Below are 25,014 nucleotides of genomic sequence, written 5' to 3' on the forward strand. Positions count from 1 at the left end.
GTCAGGTTTTTGGCAGGTCTCCACAGAGATTAATGTGCTTTAAAGTCATGGTAAACAGAAGAGTTGGCTTTGATGAGTTGGTTTAGGTTTTGCACACAGTTGCAAGAAAGGCCGAGTAGGAGGGGAGTGAAGACTCCATTGTAGGGAAAGTGAAAGGTTTTATTCAGTGAGGAATAATATGTCTACTATTCTTTTCCACATGTGTACATGTTCCAGACACACAACACACCCTTAACTGACCATCACACATGCACACACACCCATAACTGACGCATGCTAAATGTCACACGTGGATGAGTAGCACACGCGTGAAATCTCTCAAATACTCATACACGGGCACACACATGCAAGCAATTTCCATCCACTGCTAAGTGAATTTTGAGTGCAGACTTTTGAAACTTCTCAAACTAGGCATTCTGCCGATGTGTATGTTTAGTGCTACTAAGTTATTAAAGACATAATACCCTACTCTTTACAAATATACGCTCCAATTATGATTGAGCAATATGCACGGTTTTACGAAGGACCGAAAGCTTCATGACAGAAGAAGTAGTACATTTCCAAAATCAAACTATACTCATATCGTCCTGCTAACTAGACTAAACTGTCTTCAGACACAAAAACTTCTCATGCAAGTGTGGAAGCATTTACGCAAGATTATGGTCATTTAAGCAAAAATCTAGATTCCCCTTAAGCCTTTGTGAGTCAGCTGAAATACTTGGAAACCTGAAATGCACACGTGCAAACTGCACGCATGTCTATGTGTGCATATTCATGCACACCACTGGGCACAATCACGCAATCTATTTTCTGTTTCTCAGTAAGTTGATTTGTGTCGTCGGTTAGTTTTTCTGAGATATGTCAGCTGCACTTTGATTAGCTTTTGTTTAAGATGTCACATAGTATCTTGTCTTATTTGAGATACTGAGAATATCTCAGACTGCTGAGTTATGTATTAGGATGAAAAAAAAATCAACATTTGGACTGAAATAGTCACACTCAAAGAGCACTCGGGGTCAGAAGTCATCTGATAATTTATCATATTGACCTGGTAACATCCATATCAGCAGACACTTCCCCTCAGAATTGTGTTCCATCTCGGGGAGTTTAAAAGTATTTTCAACAAAAGGTCGTTCCAATGAAAACAGACAGGTCTGCAGATTATCTTGAGTAACTGATACATATTTTCTAGAAAGAGATATTAATGTTGAGTCTTTCAAATTTGGTTTTTCAGTGCTGTGAACAACAAGTGAAATACTATTCCTCCCTGTTTTATTTGAGCAGTTACAGAAATCTTGGTTGGGAATATGTCCAATCTGAGACACTTAAACAGTTGCACCAAACACAATATAACCCTAATGAAGGGTAGGCGTTACTGCACCACTGTTTTACCACCACTGTATTAGTTTTAGCTCTGCACCTAATAAACTGGCAGCTGAGTGTGCAGTATAGTTTATGATCTTGAAATGGTGTTTCCTGCAGGTGCATCCCTCGAAACAAAGCCTCATACACTGCCCTTACTGAGAAAGATGACTTTATCAGTGTTGGTAGATATCAGAATATATATGTATTTTTCGATTTAAAGTCCTAAACATTGAAAGGAAGTTTATCAGAAGTGGTCTGCTTAATAAGGAAGAAATTCTGATCAGTTAAGATACTGAAGCTAGATTTTGCCACTTTCCCTTCTTCTTTTTTCTGCTCTGTCAGGGTTCGTAATTGGTGTCTTTCTGTGTGCAAAACCACAGCTGGCTCATTTACAAGGAACTGCAGTCAATTCTGTGAATCTTGAGTGTGCTGTCTTAACTTCTGCATGTTTGGTTTGTATATCAGTATTTCTGAGAACTACGCAAGGAGGGCAGCGCGATGAACTGACACATTTATTCATTACTGAAGAACGCTAAGTCTCTCACAGCTTCTGACAGGTTTCCTAGAACACAGTCATCTCTATCAGTGCTGGTAACCCCACAACTACTGCTGTGTGTGTGTGTGTGTTTGTGTGCATGCATGTGTGTTTCCCACATCCTCCATGATGCCACAGATAGAGCTGATTGTAAATGTGATCAGTTCTAGTGATCTTCTGGCTGCCTCCACCAATGTACATGCACCAGAAAGCAGTGTGTTCAAAGGTGGCTGTCAGAGTTTGACTCTTGGGAGACATGTTTTTAAAATTTTCTCAGACTGTCAACGAGCTGATTTGAAAGGAAAACAGGAAAATAATAAACTCAACCATTCAAAATTTTACAGTTATGTTAACTTACTAATTGAGTTGTCATATGGTCACATTTTATTTAAAAACACTGTCCAGGCCCGACATTGATATTATTTGCTTAAAATGTAAACAGTCTAATAGATGTTGCCATTTTCATGCATTATTGTATTAAGTGGTCACAGCTGCCCTCCAGGGCCAACAATAGTTTAGTAGAGTGAAAATTAAGGCCCTGACCTTTATTTTCTTTTTTTTCCAATACTAAAATTGTTTGGATCTGCTTTAAGAGTCAAATTCTACACTCAAATTCATATTTGAAGAGCGATCTTGTTATTTGCTGTTATGAGTAGTGCATCGTCCTGGTAGTGGAGGTTAGCTTATCCTTCAGGCCAGTCGAAACTTGCAAGGAAGTAGCTAGAGTGGTAGACAAAGCATTAAAACAGAGGGGCAAGTGGAAAAACCAGCAAAGCTATGATAAAATGTGCAGATTATTTAGAAGCAAATGTATCTTTAGACATAACAGAAGCCTTAAAAGTCATCAAGTGTATTTCTCCAAACCAAAATTGACATTTTCCCAATGCAAATTTCTGTGGATAATGATTTTCCGAGTCATCTTCACAGCTGCACTTTTCAGATGTCTGTCATTGGTGTTTGCCACTAACAAGGCTTTAGATTGTGTGAATTGCCACATAGAAGAATTCAAGCGGAGCCACCCAGAACTGAGCAGGAATCAGAATCTATTTCTGGCCCACAAACTATGGAGGACCTCAGGAGTGTTTGTCTGTGGGACACAAGCAACAGGTGGTGGAGTCTGGTGTTGAGTAAAAACAATACCTTAGCTGTTAGCTACAGCTGTAGTAACTGAAGAACAGATCACAGAAGGAACACGTTTCTCTAGCATACCAAGAGTTTGTTCACAAAATGTCCTTCACATTGACCCATGGAGCGCAGGGGAGGACAACACTGGAGATATTGTGTGATATTTCATAAAAAACATTAAAAGATGCACTGTATTACTCAAAGTCTGAATACTTTAAAGCTTTCCCATCCTGAATATGTGGCTAAACACCAGGCCCATTTGATCCTGCTGAGCTATAGGTCACATATATAACTTTTAGATTTTAAATAAGTTTAAATAAAGCACAGTCATGTTTAGCAAATGTTATGTAAATCAGAGAAAAGTGTACTTGTTAAGGAGCTTTTTCAACTGCGGATTTGATATGCTACTGAGTTTCGACAGCAGCTGGACAGTGTTTCTGGGACTGTTTTGGTTTAATGTAACCTGTATGGAAAATTAGCGCCACCAACTGGTTGACTGCTGTACAGCTCCATTGTTTGGACAACAACAGTGCCATACTAGTTTGTGGGATTGTTTTGTGGGCCATCGTGCGGCGATAGACGATGCCCCGGCCTGCTGAGTCGGCCATCCTGGATCCTCACTCTTGTTATATAATTTGTATGAGATATTCTGTCAATACAATGTCGATTTGAGGGTCTTAGGACAGAGGATGTTGTTCCCTGTACAGACTGTAAAGCTCACTGAATCAGTGTGATGGTGATTTCTGGCTATATAAATACAATTGATTTGATTTTAATGTTGATTTGGGTCTTTTGATTAGGTTTGTTGACACTAAGTAAGTACTTAAAGTAAAGAAGAAAATTTAAATATCCTTTAAGCATGCAGGAATAGAAATGCATCAATGATATGAACCTGAAAACAGGTGGAGCGCAGACAGATGTGTTGTTGGAGGTCTCGGCCGTCTAATGAGGCCCTGATAGGTGGTGCTGCAAGTCTTTGTTTTGTGAAGGATAATTGTGCACACACACTTTGCAAACTCTGTCAAGAAACCAGCCTAAGTTCAGTCCAGCACATGCGCGCGCACACACACACGCATGCTTGCACCCCGGACAGCGTTGGCTGGGGCGACCCTCAGAGGGGTAGAGGAATGTTGAATGTCAGTCAGTTGCAGCGGCCTTGAGAGAGAGGGACCCTGGGAAGATCGTTTTGGACTCCAAACATCCTGTGCGTCACCCGTGTGTGTGGGTGTGTGCGCTAAACTGTAGACGTGTTTGTGACTGTGTGGATCAGAGGTTGTTGCATGGGCTGTTGCCATGTCTGAGTTTGTTTGTGAGCTACTTTCATCAGCTGTTTATGGCTGTGTAGAGTAAACCTGTGTGAAGCCTCGCTTTAACCCTGCTCTAAAATGCTTCCGTTGGGCTGTCTTGTGATTTATGATTTTATTAGTTTTTTTTGGCAGGGATAATGTTCAATCATCTAAATTTAGAAGTTTAGAGAAGTTGGTGCTTTAGTAGTACAGTAGTTTGAGTTTTGTTTATTTGGCACTGTTTTGTCCAATAAAAAATGTCTTAATGATTTAATTTTCATAATAATTATTACCATAGTTGATTGAGAAAATGTGCTGTGCAGTCACAGTACTTTGTTATTATAGTGAAGATTTCCAAAGTTCAAGTTTAAAATGATGCAGAAGAATTCTATTACATTTCCATTTGACCTAATGATGCAACAACAGTCACAATCAGTGGGCAATGAGACAGAATTAGCCTTAAATGCTAGTTTGTTGGGCCATACCCGGTGTTATGAAAGGCACCTAAAAGACAGAGAAAGTTACCCTTCTTTGGGAATGTATGCACACAACCTAATGAATTCAGAAAAAAAAACTGTAGTTTCCATTGTCACCAATAAAATATGTATTGGTGAATAAGTAATGAAAAATAATGCAAGGACGTCTGCTTCTCATATTCACAATATCAAGTGTGCATGCGTGTGTGTGATGAACTTGAAACGTAGTAGTGAAAGTTGACTCAGTCTGAAAAGAACAAGGAGTGAAATCTGAAAAGTCGTTACAGGGTCATATTGTTACTAAGAAAGATCCCCATCAGTTTCACTGTTTACATAGATTGAACAGCAGTGCAGCAGCTGAACGTTGTTCATCTGGAAGTTTTTGAGTTTGTGTCGATTGCTTTTTTTCACAAAATGTCAAAATGTCCTCTTCTACCCCACTTTCAGCCATCAGGGTAGTAAATGCAAAGTCATGCTGTGCAGCCAATTATTTTGACTCTAGTTAAGATCTTAAAGTTTGTTAAGTCGACGCGTGATATATTTCCATATGATTGAAATAATGCAACCATTTAAAAACCTGAAGCTCGACCATCTTATGGCTTCAGTGAAGAGCTTAAAAAAGCTGATAAGGAAAATATGACATTGTGACACCTCAAACTCAGAGCTCTTTAAAGGGGAAATAAAAGGAGATCTTGCAGTTTTTTTTATGTTGTGTGTTACTGGTAGAAGTAGGTCATCAACACACATGAACAAGTACCAAATGTTGTGGATAAAATCTATATTCCTCACATGTAAACAGGCCGACAGAGTCATTGAACAAGCTGTACAACAGTGTTGTATTAGTGTTATGCCCAGATCCTATGGCTAGTAAGGATACAAAGTTGTGTCGACAATCTGAGTCATTATATAGAAAAGCTTTTAGAAATAGGAATAAGTGTCCTTTCAGTCGCCATCAAAGTGGATTATCCTGACATACATAACTACCATTACCAGTGTTTCCTCTACATTCACTTAGGAATGGCGGCCCGCTGGGTTGGGTGTCGCAAGTGCTGAGGTAAACTAGATAACTATCTTGCTCAGTATCTACTCTTGAAAATAGGGCAACGACTCACCGGAGAAAAGGTAGACTTATTGGCTCAAGAAAACTTATAATAGATTTTATAAGTTCAGTAGACATTCGCAAAATATTGATGGCCAGCTAAGGTTACGTAACATATCGGTAGCTTAATTAATTGGGCCCAGTGCCAACTCAACTCAGTGTCGCTAACGTGAGTAAACTAATTGATAGCATTAAGCGAATATATACACGCCATGATGTAACTGCTGACTGCATTTTCAGATGAGCTTGTTCAAATATTTCTCAAAACCCAGAAAAATTCATTGGTCTGAGCCTGGGTGCAATCTTTGCCACTGATTCTAAAGCCCCATCAAGAAATGATTATTTATTGTTTTATTTTTTTTATTTTATTGTTGTATTGAGAGCCTGCCCCCGCTGCTGAAAAAAAACCTAGAGGAAACACTGATTACATTTGCTGTTTACTAGGTTCATTTTTAGAAGGCAGGTCAGCTCATTTTATTTGGATTATTAACATTAAAACATCCTCTGCTGAACGAACCGACTGTGAACCAAACTCCATTTTAAAAGCAGGTATTTTATGGTAGAGCCATATTTTTTTCAATCTAAAAACTGTAGTTACATGATCCTGAAGACTCTTGTCTGATTTGCTTCTTGTGCTGGTCACAGATCTCTACTTTCAGGAAGTAAAGAAAATCATGAAATCAAAATCCATCATTGCGTCTTTTAGGCATGCTGTTGCTACCTTTTCAATTTGTTGCCAGCATTGTCATAGCGATTTTTTCACCCAAAAGCAGAGGTGGTCTTCCTGGTGCCCAGAAAATGACATGTGCCAGCTCTCATGTATTCCATTTTCCTCTAGTGTGTGATGTCCTTTTCTGCTTCTGATGAAGTTTATTTTTCCCCCCTACCGATAAAACTCCCATCTCTCTTTCTCATAAGTCACAAATCCATCTAAAAGCAGGTTTTCACTCACAGCTTTAAATCATCTATATTATGGAGGTCAACATTTTGACATCACATCCTTGCTCTCCCCCTGAAGGAGACTTTAAATGTTAAGGTTTCGTCCTGGATTTATTATTAATTATACATTGACGCTATGAGCATGTAGTAACCTTTGTTGTAGATGCGGTACCATTTCAATGCTCTCACAGCTGCGGGATGAAAACAGCAGCATTATAAAGGGCCATAGATTCGAGGCCTGCTCACAAGTAATGCAGTGAGCGGCTTGTGAAAAAGGGGTGCAGTGATTTAATGGAAAGCTTCCCTCTGACTGTGTGTTTACAGACTCATTGTGCTCACTCTCTGCAGCTATGCCTGAATGTTTTTTCTCTCATTCTCCTCTAGTGTGTGTGTGTGTGTGTGTGTGTGTGTGTGTGTGTGTGTGTGTGTGTGTGTGTGTGTGTGTGTGTGTGTGTGTGTGTGTGTTCGGTTTGTGTGTCTGGGGGAAGTTACATGATCCTTTCTTTTTGTCAGTCTCTGTAGTAAAGGATCAAGTCTCTAGTCTAGTGGCCGCTCCAAAAACCTGTCACTCTCACACCTGCACACCAGGGCCTAGTTCTTGGCAACAATAAAGTCTGCTGTTGATGGTTGCATTGTTTATTCAGTTTAACATACATCCATGCCCTTAAAGTAACTTCAGATATTCCAATTTGAAATGATATCCGTGAATAGTTGCTCTTTGGCCTACAGCCATGGACAGATTATGAGACAATAGGCCCCTGGACACAGACTGTAGGAGACATCAACATCTTTTTGTGGACATTTTGTAACTCTTTGTCGTCGTTTTGCGTCTTTCCATAGCTATTTTGTAACTTGTTGTGGTCGTTTTGTATATTTTTTTGTGGTCACTTGGCATCTTTTTTGCAGTAACTATGTGTCTCTTTGTGGTTGTCACCTTTCAGTTGTTTTACATCATGTTGGGTATCTCATTTGTGGTCATTTTGCCTCTCTGTTTTCTTTGTCTTCATTTTATTTGCAGCTCTTTTGGGTCTCTTTCATGTCTTTAATGGGGATTCTTGACTCTTTGCAGTTGTTTCTCGTTCTGTTATTCATTCTTTCTTTTTTTGTGATGATTGTACATAATTGTTGTTTCTCACTTCTCTTTTTAGTCACTTGCTTGACCCACTTTTAAACACAAACACGTTCACACAGTTCATGAATGCTCCCACAGTTTCCCCATAATGTGTGAGGCGGTGCTGTTTGTGGAAATAATATACATAAAAATGTGCATGTTTTATATGCAGATTAGAGAATAGAGGAAGAAAAAGGGCGAAGGCTTGCACAGTGTGTCTGTTTCTGAATGTGAGTCTTCTCTCGGGAGTGTTGCAGACAGTTTGCAGTAATAGGAAATGTGAACTTCAACTCGCTCCCCTGATGAAGTTGATTCACAGAATTCAGCCTGTTATGTTGTTGCTCAACCAGTCAGACATCTGCTGCCTGCATTTTTTTTTTCTCTTTTCTTTTTTTCCCCCTCCACAGCAACATATGGTTCCTCAAAGATGCTCTTAGTCAGAAACTCATTCACATTCTCACAATAAATTCCTCTCAATGAGTCACTATCAGCTCATATGCGCACACACAAAAACACACACACAGTTCCAGATCTCATTAGCTTCACACATCCTGTGTAGTTATGATGTTGATGGTGTAGCTCTTTACTCACATCCTTTATCTTTGTCTCTTTGCGCTAGTTTTCTGGCCTGAAATGGAAACATATTATTAATCACTAAATGTTCAAATCGAAAAACTGCTTTGTGCTCAAAGTTGAGAGTTGTCAAATCATTCGTATGTAGATTAAACTGATTAGATTAGTAAATTAACTATAAACAACACTGAAGGTGACAGCTTTCATTTTCACATGCATTGTTTGGTCGGACCAGCAGTCAAAAACTCAAATGTTCAGTTTCTAATGATGCAAAACCAAAAAAAGGCAGCATATCTTCACATCTTAAGAGAGTTGTTTGCTTAAAAAATGACAAGTTGAATTACTGAAATAATTTTCCGTCAATCCCCTTATCGATTAATCATGTGATAATTTCCGCTCTGGTTGAATATTTATTAATTCAAAATGAACACAATGGCTTCTGCGAGAGATGCACCAGTGTCATATTTCAGGTCTGATGACAATAATCTATATGATTGTGCCAAGTACCAGTAACGATAGACACAAACTGATAATAGTTGAGGTGGCATCTTATGTTCACCTAACTGGGCAGGTCTATTAATAAACGCAACACGGAGACATCATTTTAATGCAGCAAGCAAAAACTTCTATTCCTTTTCTGTCCCACATGTGCTTACGGCAGCTCTGAGGGGACACACTTTGTTTTTGTGCTCTCTGGTGGGCGCATTTTAAATCACTATGTTACAGGGTTCAGAAGTTGATGACTGTCAGCCATCGTCAATGGATCGTCTTGCAGCCCAACCCAACAACATAGATACATTTTTAGAAAACAAAATCACCATCCAACACAGCTTATTGGTTCTTAGACTGCATTTAGGCCAATGTGTTCTGCCTCTTTTACTCTCCACACAGACTATTTCCCTTTGTACAGTCAAAGCCCACTCAAATGTGATTGGTCAATACTACACAGACTACAGACAGAAACCAGAACGCTTCAGATACCGATTTTATCTCTTGCTAACAGATTCTGCATCTTTTTTTTTGCTTTAAAATCACCTGGCAGATTCTTCAGTGTGCATGAAGCGAACATGAAGTGTTTTACAGAGTAGCTGGTCCGTTTTTCACTCTGTATCTGCCTCTGAGAATACATTGATTGCATCTTTCTCACCCCATCTTTCTACGCAGAACCTGACAAATTTCACCTGAATCTGAAGAAACACATTTCTCTGAACATCCTGGACTAAAATTCAGCTGTTGCAGCAATTTGGTTGAAGTTAAAGTTTAGTCAGTTCCTTATTCACTGACTCAGATCTCTCTAAATGAGTCATATCCCTCTCATCTCTGCGTCACTCTGCATTTATTGATAATATTAGACGCTGTGGTTAAAACAAAGAGCGCAAGGAGCTACGGGGTTCATTCACACCACTGGCTAGCTGAGGAAATTGTTCGAGTAGGGGGATTAATCTATTCTTTTGATGTGTGTGTTTGTGTGTGTATATGTGTGTGATTAACATAGACATTCCTCAGGCTCACACACTGTCACATAGACTCAAACTCATCCGGTGCACAAAGCCCTGGAATCCGTCCTCCCTGCTTTTTCTTGTGCTCCTCATCGCTCCCGCTCTCCCGCCCAACGCCGTGTCTTTCACCGTCTCGTCTGTTTCCTTTTGCTGCTTCTGCCGTCTCACGCCACTCACCCCTCCTCCACTTTTTGGTTCTGCTCTCCTGCATGTGTTTGTCCCACTGGGTTTGGTGTTGAACCAACTGTAGCTTGTTAGTTTCCACTGTGAGTGTGTTTGGGAGAAAACTTATAGTGATTTACATGAATTGCTGCTTGATAGATTTAATCAGGGGCAGTTGTTGATATTTATCAACCCTCCATCTAATTATATCGTGATAAAGTAGTTAATTGAGGTTCACCATCAAAATAAATTTTTCAGCACGTGCCCTTTTATTAGATTTTCTTTGTTTTTTTCCCCTACAAAAAAGATACATTACAGTCAGTTAGGTCTGCCATTAGCATTTATTTGAATTTTGCGATTAATCTGCTGATTTATTTTCATGATTAATTAGTTGATTCTATAGTCTGAAAATTGTCAAACAAATATGAAATATGATTTTTTCAAATTGCTTCTTTTGGCCAACCAACAGTCCAAAACCCCCAAACTCTTCATGTTTTATCATAAATGACAAATAAAAGGGGAAAATCTTTACATTTAAGAAGCTGGAACCTGCAAATGTTTGACCATTTTTGTTTGAAAAATAACCGAAATGACAAATTGATTCTCAAAATTGTGAGCAACTTGTTTTCTTCCCACCGAATAATTGATTAAACCTACTAATTGTTGATGCTCTACAATCAATAGTTTAGTCGATTACTTGATTAATTGGAACCAGAATCATCTTTATTTGTCAAGTATGTGCACATAACAAAGAATAAGAAAGAAATGTAATATGATTTTTAGAGGAAGATGGAAACGGATGGAATGCCAAAGCTGAACAAAGACTCTCTATAAATAGACATAGAACTATAATGTACACACAAGAAGATGAAAAATAGGTGTGTATACAAATATACCAAAGGAACAACATGCAGTGTTTATATACAAGTCAAGGGTAAACAAGATAGATTGTAAACAAATTGAAAATATGCAAAGGACACAAATTTGAAAAGGAAAAATGCTAGATTACAAAATGAAAGATGGATGACAATGTATATGTTAAAGCACAAAGTGTATTTTAAACTTTCAAAACACAATGTATGAATTGTAAACACCCATGAAGCTAACATACTACACTCAGTAAGAGTTGTTGACTCTCTTGTCTCCACATGTTTCTATCAGCTGTCACCCAGGCTTCATCCCAGTAGTGACTTCTGACCCAAGATGCCACAGGCCTACACATGGCTGGCCGAGTCATCCATCCGTGTGTGTGTGCGCGTGTGTGTGTGCGTGCATGCGTGCGTGTGTGTTTGTGCCTGTGGTTCTCTTAGAGCCTTGTATCTGAGGGCTCAAAGGCTCCGGATTGCTTTTATCAGTGACGTATGATTAGTTTAAGTGTGTGTCATTGTTCTTCTGTCCAGCTGGGTTTTAAGATTTATCTGCGGTCTTACACCTGGAAAAAATATCTCTATATGAGAGCCACCAGGACACCCCTAACATCTCATTTGACACTCTTCACATACACAGTTTGTCCTGGCGGAGCTCTGCCACGAGGGCTCCCATCATGTCCTTCTCCCTACGATTCACTGCCTTTTCTGTCACTGATGAAGGCTTCACTGTCAGCTGCACTGAGACTTCACACATATACAGCGCGGACATAAATGTGTCTAACACTGGTAGATACTGATGCTGCTTTCCAGGCTTCCTGTGGACCAGCTTGTTCCCATTTGTTAGATGTAAAAAAAAAATAAAAATAAAGGCTGCATCCATGTTGCACACATGCATATCCGTGGTGTACTGTGGTATCTATAGATTAACCGTTAAACTTTAACTACGACGTATTGCAGTGGTGACACACTCAGAAGTCTTTCATGGGCAGTAAAGCTTTTTGTTGTTGCAACAGGCAGCTGGCATGAGCCTCTTTGATGATGTGCAGAGATATTTTTTTAATTATGTCATAACATCAGGCTAGAAATATACAAAATTACACAAGTTTCATTTCTTTACAGATTAAAAATGCAGAAAAAGATTCTTGAGTCATTTATCATTGTTAGATTCTCAGTGAAGTTCACTGTTTATGTTATTTTGGACAATAGAATGTGTTTATATGTTTTCTTCCAAACACTGATATTGAAATCGCCCTGTATCAGTCAGGCTCTAAACTCTCCTCCACCAGTGTCTCGTTGACAAATACATAATTAGCTAGACTAATAATTAATTTGCACTCTCTTTTTTCTGTTTCAGTGACACGTTTTTTGAGCGTCACATCTGATCTGTCTGACAGTCTTCATGTCTCTGTTGTGTTTTTCAGGCCTCCAGTCCCAAGCTGACGACTCACTGCTCAGATATTCAAGAAGTCCGTCGTTGCAACCGGCTGGAGATGCCAGACAACTTAAACACATTTGTTTTAAAGGTACAAACAGGTTTTCAACCCTTTTTGTTCTAAAAAGCTGCGGTTATGGTTTACAGCCACATTGCTTACATCTTAAACCCTCAATCCAGCATAAAGAGGAAACAGGACAATCATTGTGTCACATCATTTCATAACAAAACTCACAAAATACCGTTCTGGTTTAAACTAAAAGGATATTCCACCCAGAAGTTGTCCCTTGAGTATCAGACACCCACTAGTTGTGAAACTGAAAGATGGTTGTCATAACTTTGAAGTTTTTTCTCTCCCAAACAGTGGCTTTCACAGCCAAACAGTGATTATAGAGACCGACTGCAACGCGTCACACTCCACCGGAGGGGAAAACAGTCAGCACCACAATATGCAACCAAGGGCTGAACAAGACAAAATGCCTCTAAAAATGTTCAAAAAGCGTCTCGCTTATGTTGTTGTGTGATGAATCAGGCAGAACAGTCACTTTCTGGCTCCAGACAGTTGTTTATTCTGATAACAGCAGATTCATGTTTGGACTCTCTCTGCCGGAGCTGGACAGGATACAGCAGCCTGGAAACAGAATGTTACATATAAACATAATAAAATAAAAGTACATTTACCTGATAACAACAGATTTATTTTAGGTCTCTCACAGCCAACTGGCTAGCAAGTTAAACCAAATTAGTATCAACATGAAAGACATTTGGTGCTTAGTTAAGAATCCCTTTTCAACAATTTTCAACTTTTTAAAATTATTATTATCTTTTTTCGACAGCAGTTTATATAACAAGGTCAAAGATAGGATAATTTGTTGTGCCGACCACAGATTTTTACAAAATAATAATAATACATTTTGTTTATAAGTGCCTTTCAAGTCCCCCAAGCAAAACAGTAAATACAAGAGGCCATTTAGGAACAAAATGTTTCCACTTTCGTATTCTTAAAGGCTCAGTTTTTAGGTCAAGCAGCTTAGAAATATTTTATTCTTGGTTCCAAACCCTGACGGCTGTATCCCACCACACAGCAGCTTTTACATACTTCTGTTGTTTGCTCCGGACAGAAGTGACAAGGATACAAAGTCAATGAAGAGCACTGAATTGTTTGAACATTAGAAAAAAATTGCTCTTAATGTTTCTTTACCATTTTCTTGCAGTTGTCTCATCTGGCATCTGTGTAACGTTGGATGTATAATTAAAAAGCACGTTTGTCTCCGCAGGTTAATCGAGGTAGTCTGATATTTGAGACGGACAGCGACCAGCAGGTCAGCTCCTGGACCATAGAGCTAAAAGAATGTATCAGCAGCAGGTGAGAAACACAGAAACAAATACAAACCTCAATATTTTAACTCTTTGTCACATTTGATACAACTTTTTGAAATACTTTGACTTTTGTGAGAACAACCCAGAGACTGAACTGATCTCATTTCGAGATTTCTTTGATCGTCCAACTCAAAATGTCATCATGAAATAAATAATTCAGCTCAATCTGACTGAGCCGCAAACAGAGTATGTAACAAGAACCAACTCCATGCAGCCCTTTTTTTCTTTAGATTCTGAGTGGAAATATTTAACACTTGGACTTTGGCTGTTTTTAGTGTTTGTGGGCGTTCTGGATGTTTACTTGTGCCGAGGTATGCGTTTACAAATGCAAACATACCTGCTGAAGTGCTCTACAGAGTGAAGTGTGGCTGTGCCTCGTTATATTTGGAGTATTCCTGGAAATAATCATTCATCAAAGTCGTCAGTCAGCTTAATATTTGCACTAAAGCGTTCAGAGGCAACACATCTGTTGTGGAGAGTTTTCTGTTTGATGAAGCTGCAATAAAAGAAGTTATGGAATTTAACTGAAGTTTTTACATCTACAAAAACTTCAGAGTTTTGCGGAGGTTCTGATAGTTTAGTGGTCCAGATCCCCCTCTTTCTCCCTTCATTTCCTGTCACCTCTCGACTATCCACATTTGGATAAAACTGAAAACTAGCACAAAAAAAAAATAATTATAAACAAAGTAATCCTCAACAGAATCATAATTTATAAAATGGTGATGACAGTTCTGGCTACATTCAGCTGTTTTGGCAGATCAGACGATCATTTACTACAGAAGAGAAATATTATGATAAAGAGTGTCAATAAAATTAGTGAAAAATCTACATTTTTGGCTTGTTGCGTTATGATACTGACTCTAAAAGGACATTTTTAACTGAGGAAATGGAATAAGAAAAGAAAACACTGGAAGTAACAGAAGTTAAAGTTTCTTAAAAGGAGCCGTAGGGTTCAACAGTAGTACTCAGGATACTTCTTTTCATCTTTACATCTCAGTGTGACTAACAGTATAGTACAGTCAGTATAGTCTTTATCAGCAGACATTACACCCAAAAAAGCGTTTATAAGTTTGACCCAATGCTTCAGAGTGTACATATCTGTGTGTGTGCATTTGTGTGCGTGTTGCTCTGTGAGAGGAAGTGTGGGGGAGGTCTGAGACTCGGGAGAATCTCAGGACCTCTCTCATTTCTGCAGATGTCTGGAATGCTCTTATTCACACACACACACACGCACATGAGTCAGTAGTCAGCAGTACAGTGAACACTCATCAAGTGTGGAAGTGAGGTCAAAGTTTGAATTCAGTGTTTATTCAGATGCATCACAAACCACAGGCTTGTCATCCTACATCAAGTATTATCTTATTATTAAAACATGGGCCGACTGAATACTGATATTCATATTTCATGCTCTTCGTGACAGCATATCCAGTCTTTAAAACACAAACGGTCTCATTACGCTCCCTGTAAAACAAACTGTGTTATTGTGAGGCAGCAGACATATACACGATACATCTGCAATACACTAATATCGTCCCAAATATCAGCTGATGTATCTCCCCAGTTCTTGTTGCACACACGTGAAATTCTTCAAAACTGTCACTCTTCTCTTTGTTTCTAACTCTAATACATTTAGGAATGCCATTAACTTAACGTATCTCTCCATATCTGAACTAACTCTACTCTAAATGCCTCAGACTGTGTGCTTGTCAGCATGTTTAAGGATTCATTCAGACTGACTTTAACCCTGCGCAGCCCTCTCGTTCACCCGAATGGACTCAGTTCGTCAACACAGCAGGGGCGCCAACGCAGGAGGCACTGACAAAAAACTTACCGTCATCGTTCAAAACGTTGAACACCATCCACTCACATAAATGCAAGTACACATTCCTGGTGGATTAATGCCATGTTTCTACTGTTTGTGATGAAAGATAAAATAGTAAAACACCCTGTCTGAGTATTATAAACCATTTTGCAGTGTTTTGGCATCTAATTAATCTCTCCACCGCATGAACTTGCTACTCCAACTGGATTTATTGGATCACATTTCATGTCTTATCACTACTTTACCAACACACTCCCATTAGCGCAGCCCTGTTTTTTGGTCTGATTACCTACTAAAAGCATTTCAGAGCTCCCCACACACACACTTTTCCAACATCTGAATAGGATGATGGCACTCATCAATTTTTCTAGCATTTGGGGAGGCCTCAGCAGTGGCCCAACCCCGATTCCTGTCTGCGGCCCTTTGATGAATGTCTTATCCTTTCTCTGTCCCCCCTTTCCTGTCCAACTCTCAGAGGTCTCCTATACCATCAAAAGCTAAATAACTCAAAACATGACTTAATAAAAATTAAAGCAACTCTCCAGAAGAACAGTGTGCAGAGTTTGAAGTTCTCCCTCGAGGCTCCTCTCACAGCTTCTCTCTTTCACTTCATTGTGTCAACAAACTGAGTGCCAAACGTTTTTCACAGAAGATATAATAACATGTCACATTATGAAAAGCACAGGTGTAAATAATAAAATGAAAGATGGCTGGATTCCCTTGTTAATGCTATTGCTAACACGTGATTTTCATGCTGTGACAAGTCATGAAGTTATGAAAGACTTTTGTCGTGTGTTGGCCATTGTCCACGCTGTATGATTCATCATGTCGATTCAACAAAAGAGAGATCAGGGAGCCAGGACGATGCTGTGATGCCAGGCTTTTGGGCCAGTTGGAAAGAGTATAAACACTTTTCCCTTTAAGATGTGGTCAGATGTGTAGGTGTAGTTGGTTTCGAGCATACTGAGCCCTTAACCGTAATCCTTGAAGCTTTGCTGACTGCCTGAAATGTAAACACTTCGTAATCATAAAAGGTGAAGTGACTCTCACACGGGTAGAAGAACAAGAGCACACACACACACACACACACACATACAGTGAGGAGAAAGGAGACTTGTCTTCCTGTTATTCAGAGCGCTACAAACTCAAGTCAGCACTTTAGCAGGATTTGGTCCAGCTTCCCGCATTAACCTTCCCGTTCTCATCTGCGTATGTACACACATACTCTCTGTATGTCTTGTATGTCGTGTGTGTGTGTGTGTGTGGGTGTGTGTGCATGTGTGCAAGAGAGCAATGAAAGAGAAGAACAGTAAGTCTTAGTTCAAATCTGAACTAGTGAACTGGACTCGCTTCCTGTCTGTGCTCGGTGTCTTTGTGTTCCTTCAGCCTGATGTTTCCTCCAATGTTCACTAGAGCCACCACACACACTCTCTCTCTCTCACTCACACACACTCACACACACACACACACACACACACACACACACACACACACACACGTAGTAAGACTTAATACGTTTCGGCAACTAATATATCTTTTTACCACAAAACAGAAAAAGGATCCTGATTTTGAGCACAAGCAGAGATGGCGCTTTTTTATAAGTTGGTTGGTGAAATGAAAACATGGAAAAAATGTAATGAAATAATCATGACATTGACCTATTTTCCTCCTCAGGTGGCCCGATATGACAAAAACATAGTCAAAGTGTTATGGTGTGTGTGTTTGTAATTGTAATCTGCTCTTGTCTTTCAGGTCGAGCAGTGTTGATCTGGAGCCCCTCCCCTCTCCAGCTGACAGCTCTGCTCCAGCCAATCACAGAGGGAGTTCAGAGTTGGGGAGTCATAGTGAGTAGTGAGATGAGGGGATGAAACTTCTGTCTAACAATCAGGCTGTAATTGTTTCGTCATCTCAGAAAAGTCCTCCTCTCGACATCCTTGCGTGTCCAGAGATAAGATGTCCTTGTCTGGGATAAAGTCAGCTCAAACAGCGTCTCTTCTTTAATTAAATATGGTTAATGCTAAGATCTAGGAACATGGCAACATAGCTTAAATGAAAAATCAGAGAGGTGTTTTAAACAAAGGCAGATGGTAAACTATTAACAAACTGTCATTTCTAAACCGTCATCCCAGTGTGCAGACTGACTCCCTGTTGCAAATTTAATTGTCTGAAGTCTGTTTTTGTAGTGTAGTTTTTCTGGCCACATGTGCATCACTGTCTTCAGAATAGTTAAGTTGTGGGCTATCAAACTTTGCTGAACAACACTAAAAATGCTCCGTGCTGTGTGGGTTCGTCACTACAGGCGGCACCTTTTACAGGCCAGGTTGTTATTTAATTCATGATTATCCAGAAACATTGATTAGAAGAACTTATTTTGTTTCTCTGTTCATCGTTCCAGGTCCTGTCACATTTTCCCTGCCAGAACAGGTTAGCCAGAAGACTGACCACTTCCTGTTCTCCTACCCCTGGTTCCACGGGCCCATATCCCGCGTCAAGGCAGCCTACCTGGTTCAGAGCTCTGGACCGGAGGGTCACGGAGTGTTTCTGGTCCGACAGAGTGAGACACGCAGAGGAGACTACGTCCTCACGTTTAACTACCAGGGAAAAGCAAAGGTAAGTCTCACACTGTCTTGTCAAGATAGAGGGCTTGTTCATGTGGTTCACCAAAACTCTAGTAACATGAATGAATGCATCTTCTGCACATCAAACACTGAAATGAGGAAGCATTATGCAGATATAGAGCTGATGGGAAAGACCACAAACAAGGGTGAAGAAGTGGACGGGAAACAATTAACTCTGGCTCGAACTCAAACAGTGTGAAAACTTCGCTTTTCATGTCCTGTTTCTCTCCTGACGCCCCCGTCTCTCTGTCTCTGCAGCACCTGCGCCTCTCTCTAACAGAATGGGGTCAGTGCCGGGTACAACACCTGCGCTTCCCCTCCGTTATGGACATGCTCAGCCACTTCCGCCTCTTCCCCATCCCGCTGGAGTGTGGAGCTGCGGGTGCCGTCACACTGTCCAGCTTTGTAGTGGCGGGCTCCAGCCCTCCATCACAGGGTGAGACTTTCACCTCTTACTTATATAGAAAACTAGGGATCTTGTGTTGTTGTGTGAGCAGATATGCAGCAGAATGGTGAGGAAGTTGCAGTCACACAAACTCAATTCTACTCTTCCCTCCTCAGGTCAGCTCTCAGGCGCTCTCCTCGTCCCTTTCTCCCTCCATCGGTGGAGCTCTGAGCCCAGCTTGGCTCACTGCAGCTTGGCAGGCAGCTCCAGTCAGCCCCCTTCCTCCTGCTCCACCAGCACCACCTCCAGTCCCAGCTCTGTTTTCCAGACGGGGAACCACCCATTCACTCGCACCAACCCCGCCCCCAATCCTCCTCCGTCAGTCCCCGCACCTCTGCGTCGGAGCGAATCGATGGGGAGGAGACCCCTGCTTCGCCACCCCAACCCCCACATCCCTCAGCGGGACTCGGACTATGAGCTAGAGCCTGAGCGAGGTCGCAAGCGGGCCATAGACAACCAATACATGTTGCTCTGATACTGCCCCGTCCAACACCTCCATCACCTCTGACAGTCACATGACCATGCACACGTCACACAGACATATTTGATAACACCACCCAGCTCCATGTGGGTGTGTGAAACTCTCATAGAGCGCATGAAAGTGATTACTAACAGACTCATGAACATAAGCGAACAAATCTCCGTCTGATGAATGCGCAGAACAGAACATACACACACACACTCACTACGTGTGTGTTTACCAGTGTCAGACCCTCATAACCTCCACCCTGAGTGTCCACAGTGAATGTATTTTTGGGAGTTTTATAACAGTGTTGACAGTGATGATTATCCTCATTTATTGGTTCTGTGTGAGAGAGAGAGAGAGCCACATGTGTAGCTGTCCTCGAGCCCGGGCAAAAAAATATTTTTAAATGTTTCGATAATTGTGAATTTATAGAGGTGCGCTTGATTTAACTTCTTTTGCGCTCCACCTGATCTGACGGGGGGGGGGGCACTGCCTGTGAAATGAGTTAAATCAAATGCTCCTGTAAAATATTTAAGAGACATTTAATCTTCACACACCAGATTTCGTGTGGAGCACACTCCCACCTTTTTTATACAAACACTCTATTTCAGAGTGTCTATACACTCTATTAGGTATTCCTCCTCTTGCGCAATATTATATTTTGAAGTGCACAATGCTTTCAGTGCACTTTGGAAACAATGTGTATTTTTTCTATACACAGATTCTTTTGTAGAAAAATGTTTGAAAAATTAAGTAAAAAGGGGAAAACTTGGTTAAAGTCAGATGGGAAGCTGATGTGCTACCACCTCCTTCAAACCTTTGCTGAAGCAAATACAGAAATGATTCCAGATCAGCTGTCATTAGTGGGAACGTGTCGCTGTTTGTGGTGTGTTTGTTCATCTGGATGTCCGTGATGAAAAGTGTATGTGAGAAGATTGAAAGTGTAGTCAGTCAGCATGATGGTGCTGATCTCAGGCTGGTACAGTTCTTGCCATTCTCGCACCGTTTTTTCAATGCCCTCTCCCAGTTTCACCCTCGGTGTCACAGTTCTCCTGCAGATTCTCGCACCGTTTTCACAATTTAGTTCTCACAACCTGTTTCTGGCAGGTAGAATGTTGTTTACCGTACCTTTACGCCTAGCCCTTCTCAGTGAGTGAGAGACTGACTGAAAGAAATACTCAAATTTCAGATGTTCTGGATTTATGAATTTCAGTTTCTTACATAAAGGGGCATTAAAATATGCTGCATCAAAATAAATGAAGTAATTAGTTCGTGCCAGAAGGGTGAATCATTCTGCATTCTTTACTGAGAAGTATTCAACATAAAAATGCTGTTGCATACACTTATTTTGTTATTTTAATCCTTTAAACTTCACCAGAATGCAGGAAACAAAGTCTCAGCTGAGATTTTCGAAAATCCTCCCTACTTTTGAGGTGACAGGGTTGGCAAGTATGGTTCTCCCCCGAGAGTCTGCGAGTGAATTCATGTCTCAAGACTCATGAAAAGAATGTTTATTTTTTTGTCTTTGTTGTGACATGTTACAATTCAAGCACCAAAGGCATTATGTGCACAAAGTTAACGTCTGAGTGAGAACAAAGTAATCAAAGAAAAAATTGATTATTAATTTATATTTGCATCCTGCAACAAAATTATTACCACAACAGATTGTAGACCATAGAACACTTGATAAAAGGCACCTTTCCTGACGTATATCAACAGTTTCAAGTCACAAAAGATAGTTTGTGCCACTAAATTAATTTAGAAAAAAAAGTGAACTTCTGCCCTGTTTTTTGTATACATTGTCATTTAGAGGTGAGACAGAAGGGCCGTCATTAGCGTTTGATACTGACAGTAGCATCGGAAATGCCCTCAGTGTCAGAAAGTACACACTTCGTTGGACACAGTTCATTTATTAGAAACTGGAGCCTGCTTGTGTGTCTCTCAAAAACCAGAGTTCTTACCACATAAGTAGCTGATATCCATAAACGGAAAAAGGACTTACGTAACATCCATTCTGGGCTAGTACAATACAGCTGTTAAATATATTTTTCAACACACTGGTATCAGATCGTCACTCCGTATCAGCCAGTACACGTAGTTCAGAGGCCACTATCAGGAGAAAAGATAAGCTTCTCTCTGCAGGAGTTTCTGTTTGTCTTGATGGCCACTCGATGTGCACGAGGGTTTGACTTTGACACCTCCAACAAATACTTAAAACGAATTGGGTTTAAACGTATTAAGGAAATGTTAAAAGCTGTTGTAAGCGTTGTTGTTTTTAGCAAACTTCTGTCCTTTTTCGCAGTTGGCAATGCTAATTATTAATTTAGTGGGAAGATGACGCGTACAGCAGCTTTAATGATCACACTCATAATTCCCAGCCATTTGTATCGATTTTGTGGCTTGAAAAAAGTATGATGTCACCAAAATGAGACTTTGCACCTCAAGTGACAGAAGTGCCTCTGCAGATTCAAACATTTATTTTCTTACAGCATCTTCAGGCTAATCTTTACTCTTGAAGTCGCATCATGTCTCCGATGTTTTACACTCGTAGCATTTATTGTTTCTCTGAGTAGTTTCTGTACAACTTCACCACAGCAGCGACTGAAAACCGAGGAGGGACAGTCGGAATGATATATTTTTACATCATTTTTAATAGACGTATGATCTCTGTGTTTAAAAGAGAGGTTTTATGAGTGTGACGTGATGTTGAACACCAAAACTTTGGTCTTGTGCCTTTGTCATCACCCCTTTAAAAGGTTCATACCACCAGTTTAAAGCTGCACTGACTATAACAGCCGTCCATCATTCAACTCAGGTGTGAATTTTGTTGTCAGGAATTGACGCCATACCCGTTTTTACTGGGAATAGAGGAACACATCCGGGAATGAAACCTTTACCAAAGCAGCTGTTTGTTTTTTTTCCCCTGAATAGTTTCAGATTCCTCAGAAGCATCCGAAGAGCTGATTTGTAAACCAAAGTGATCCAAAACCTTTCGGTGTTTCCATCTTGAGATCAGCGTGTGGGGCCACACTGGATTTGTGACAACTCTCTTTCAGAAAAACGATCTTCTGAACAGCGACTTCCTTTTTTGCATGAAAGCGGCAGTTTTGACACACCAAAGATGAAAAGTCTGATTTTCTGTGATTTCTTTTGATAACTGAAGCTTCTCTTCGTTTAGCAGCGGGATGCCTCTGGGAAATAGCGTGCTAGGATTCGTCTGTTTGTCTTCTAATCCTTTGCTTTAACACTAACTTCAGCAGCTAATTAAGATTTAACTTCAGTAAACTTGTGCTTAATGACTCCGTCTGTCTCCCTGCACCCTTTATCGTTGTAGTTTCCTGTTGTATTTCTTAGTTTTTTTAAGAGTAATGCATGATTGCAACTTCATTTCCTCATGACCATGACCGGAGTATGTCCGCTGTGATTACTCCTCTTTGTTGCGCAATAAGTCAGCTTCCAAAGGAACGTTTTTACAATGGTTGTGTAGTTCTCTTTTAATGTATCATAATGATCATGACTGACATCTCTAAAGTGTTTAAGGGGAACAAAAACAAGGATGTTTTTGGCAAAAGTACGGTTGGTCTTCCTGCCTTTTATGTGTCCAAGTCTAAACAAATCTCACGTCACCTCCATGTCTCGTTTCTGTTAAAGGAAAGCAACGGTAACAACTATTTTGACTATCAGTCCCCTCTCTCTCTCTCTTTCCTTCTACTTCTTCGTCTTCGGGAGAATGACTGTGCCTTTGCCAGAAAGCTGCTGTTGCTTTTCCCCTTTTTTCTTTTTGAAAGCTCAGGATGTGATGTGGTGCAGAACTTGTGTAGTGCAATATCTGAGAGATGCAGTGCTTCACACCTGTGTGTAGGGAGCGATCAGAGGCTTCTAGATGGAGGACTTAAGTGAGAATTCAGTGTTTGCACCTGCTCAAGAGTAAAAAAAAAGTTTTTAAAAAAATTTAAAAAATCTGACGAATGCCAAAGTTTCCAGAAAACATGCTATATTTAAAACCAGGGCTACTACTTTTGCTTTTTACTCCAGTTTGTCGGCAAGAATCGAGTTACAGCTTCAGAAAAATCCCCCGTGTACCTCAGGTGTCTTCAATCCTCAGTATCCACTCCATCGACACCTTCAGTCTCCCCCCCCCAACCGTTTTTGTTTTAATAAAATGTCCAGTTGATGAATGTAATGTGTTCTCAATACTGTTCATCCTGTTTGTTCACTTAGCACTGTAAACATTCCAGTTCAACCCCGACGTCCCCTCAGCAACCAATGAAAAACCACAACAGCTTTTCAAATCTGTCATTGTGTTTGCATCCCTTTTCAGTAATAAGCATCTAAATTATATTAAATATATATCAACTGTATATTTGACTTTTTGTAAAATAAACCTAACCAAAAAAAAAAAAATCACATGATCGGGTTTTGTGTTTTCTTGTGTGTGTGTGTGTGTGTAGATATTGTGTTAAAATATTACTTGGGTCCAAGTGAAAGTCACCTATACAATCAGTATTTGGGTAAAAGTATCTGATATTACATGTACTTAAGTATCAAAAGTAAGTTGTCATATAAAGCTTTTTTTCTTATTAGAATCTGTGTTCTTTAATCCAACTGCCATAAAAAAAAAATCATTCTTTTTAAAGAAATGCACCTTTGGCTCTGATGTAGCGTGTGATCTGCAAAGTAACTAGTGACGAAAGTCATCTAATAAATGTAGCGCAGTTAAGTATTTGCCTCGAAGATGGCTTGGAAGTGTAAAGTGGCAGAAAACCAAATACTAAAGTACAAGAAGAGTACTTCAGTATTACTAGTACTATTCGGTTAAGTTACATGAATAACTCAAGTTTTTGTGAGTCCAGCTGTGAATGTGTTGTGCTCACGGGCTTTGAGGTCGTCACATGGAAACAACCTGGACGCTAGTGTGTTGTCATTTTGTCCCTTATCGTTTCACCTGACCTGTTATCAGGGTTGCAGTAATGGTAACAACGTCTTACCGTCACTAATTACAAGTGAGAAAATAAATGTAGAGGCTCTGTACAAAAGCCCATTCCCACCAATGTGATGAAAAAAAAATCTAAGTCATTATAATGAGAGGCTTAATCAAAACAATGACTTCTATTAAATTAATTTATCTTGTCTTTACCCTTTTACAATTCGAAGTGATACAGATAAAGGAATCAGACATCATCACGATGTCCTCTCTCTCTGGCTTAGGATGACAGACTTTCTAGAAACAGTGACTCATTATCTTAAAATAAAGACTGTGTTGCAGAAGAATGACGGAGTGTCTTAAAATAAGATACCGAGTATTTTTGCCACTTTGATACTTGGTATCTTGAAATAAAGACTTAAGAGAAAAAAAATTCTTGGTAAAGCAAAACGAGACATTTTCTCAGTGTCTTTGTGTGAGAATTAAACTCCAATTAATTACTCTGAGCATAATATCTAATATCTAAAAATATGGACTTAGTAGCTCAGAAAGACAAAGTCAAAATGATTCATTAGAATGGCAAAAATATGACAAACTTAAAATGACGTGGTGTCTTCTAAATAATCAGCATCTCAAAATAAAGAATTATTTTAATATCTAGAAATACTGACTTAGTATCCCAGAATGACTCAATTATAATAATATGAATAATTAAGTCAAGATAATCATTAGTATCACAAAATAATGAGAAACTTTGTATGCGACAAAGCTCAGCAGACATTACAGACTGCTTCAGATGTGGACTCATGGATATTGATCTTTTACAATACACATTTTGAAACCTGTAACAGCTGATCACTGGTTTTACATGAACATTACTCAACCAGC

The 25,014-nt window shown here is 39.8% G+C and overlaps 1 protein-coding gene across 2 annotated transcripts in view; it reads left to right on the forward strand.

The window, feature by feature from the left end:
• The window catches only part of sh2b3 (SH2B adaptor protein 3), a 55,231-nt gene extending 32,102 nt beyond the window's left edge, over nucleotides 1–23,129 (forward strand). For both annotated transcript variants that reach the window (XM_030416169.1, XM_030416170.1), the window contains exons 3-8: nucleotides 12,461–12,562; nucleotides 13,749–13,837; nucleotides 17,426–17,517; nucleotides 18,069–18,283; nucleotides 18,550–18,727; nucleotides 18,853–23,129. In XM_030416169.1, coding sequence (XP_030272029.1) covers nucleotides 12,461–12,562; nucleotides 13,749–13,837; nucleotides 17,426–17,517; nucleotides 18,069–18,283; nucleotides 18,550–18,727; nucleotides 18,853–19,211 — 1,035 coding nt within the window. In that variant the 3' untranslated portion in view covers nucleotides 19,212–23,129. The remainder of the gene's footprint in view (nucleotides 1–12,460; nucleotides 12,563–13,748; nucleotides 13,838–17,425; nucleotides 17,518–18,068; nucleotides 18,284–18,549; nucleotides 18,728–18,852) is intronic.
• The last annotated feature ends 1,885 nt before the right edge of the window (nucleotides 23,130–25,014 follow it).

Source organism: Sparus aurata, chromosome 5 (assembly GCF_900880675.1).
Source record: "Sparus aurata chromosome 5, fSpaAur1.1, whole genome shotgun sequence".
NCBI classification, from domain to species: Eukaryota; Metazoa; Chordata; class Actinopteri; order Spariformes; family Sparidae; genus Sparus; species Sparus aurata.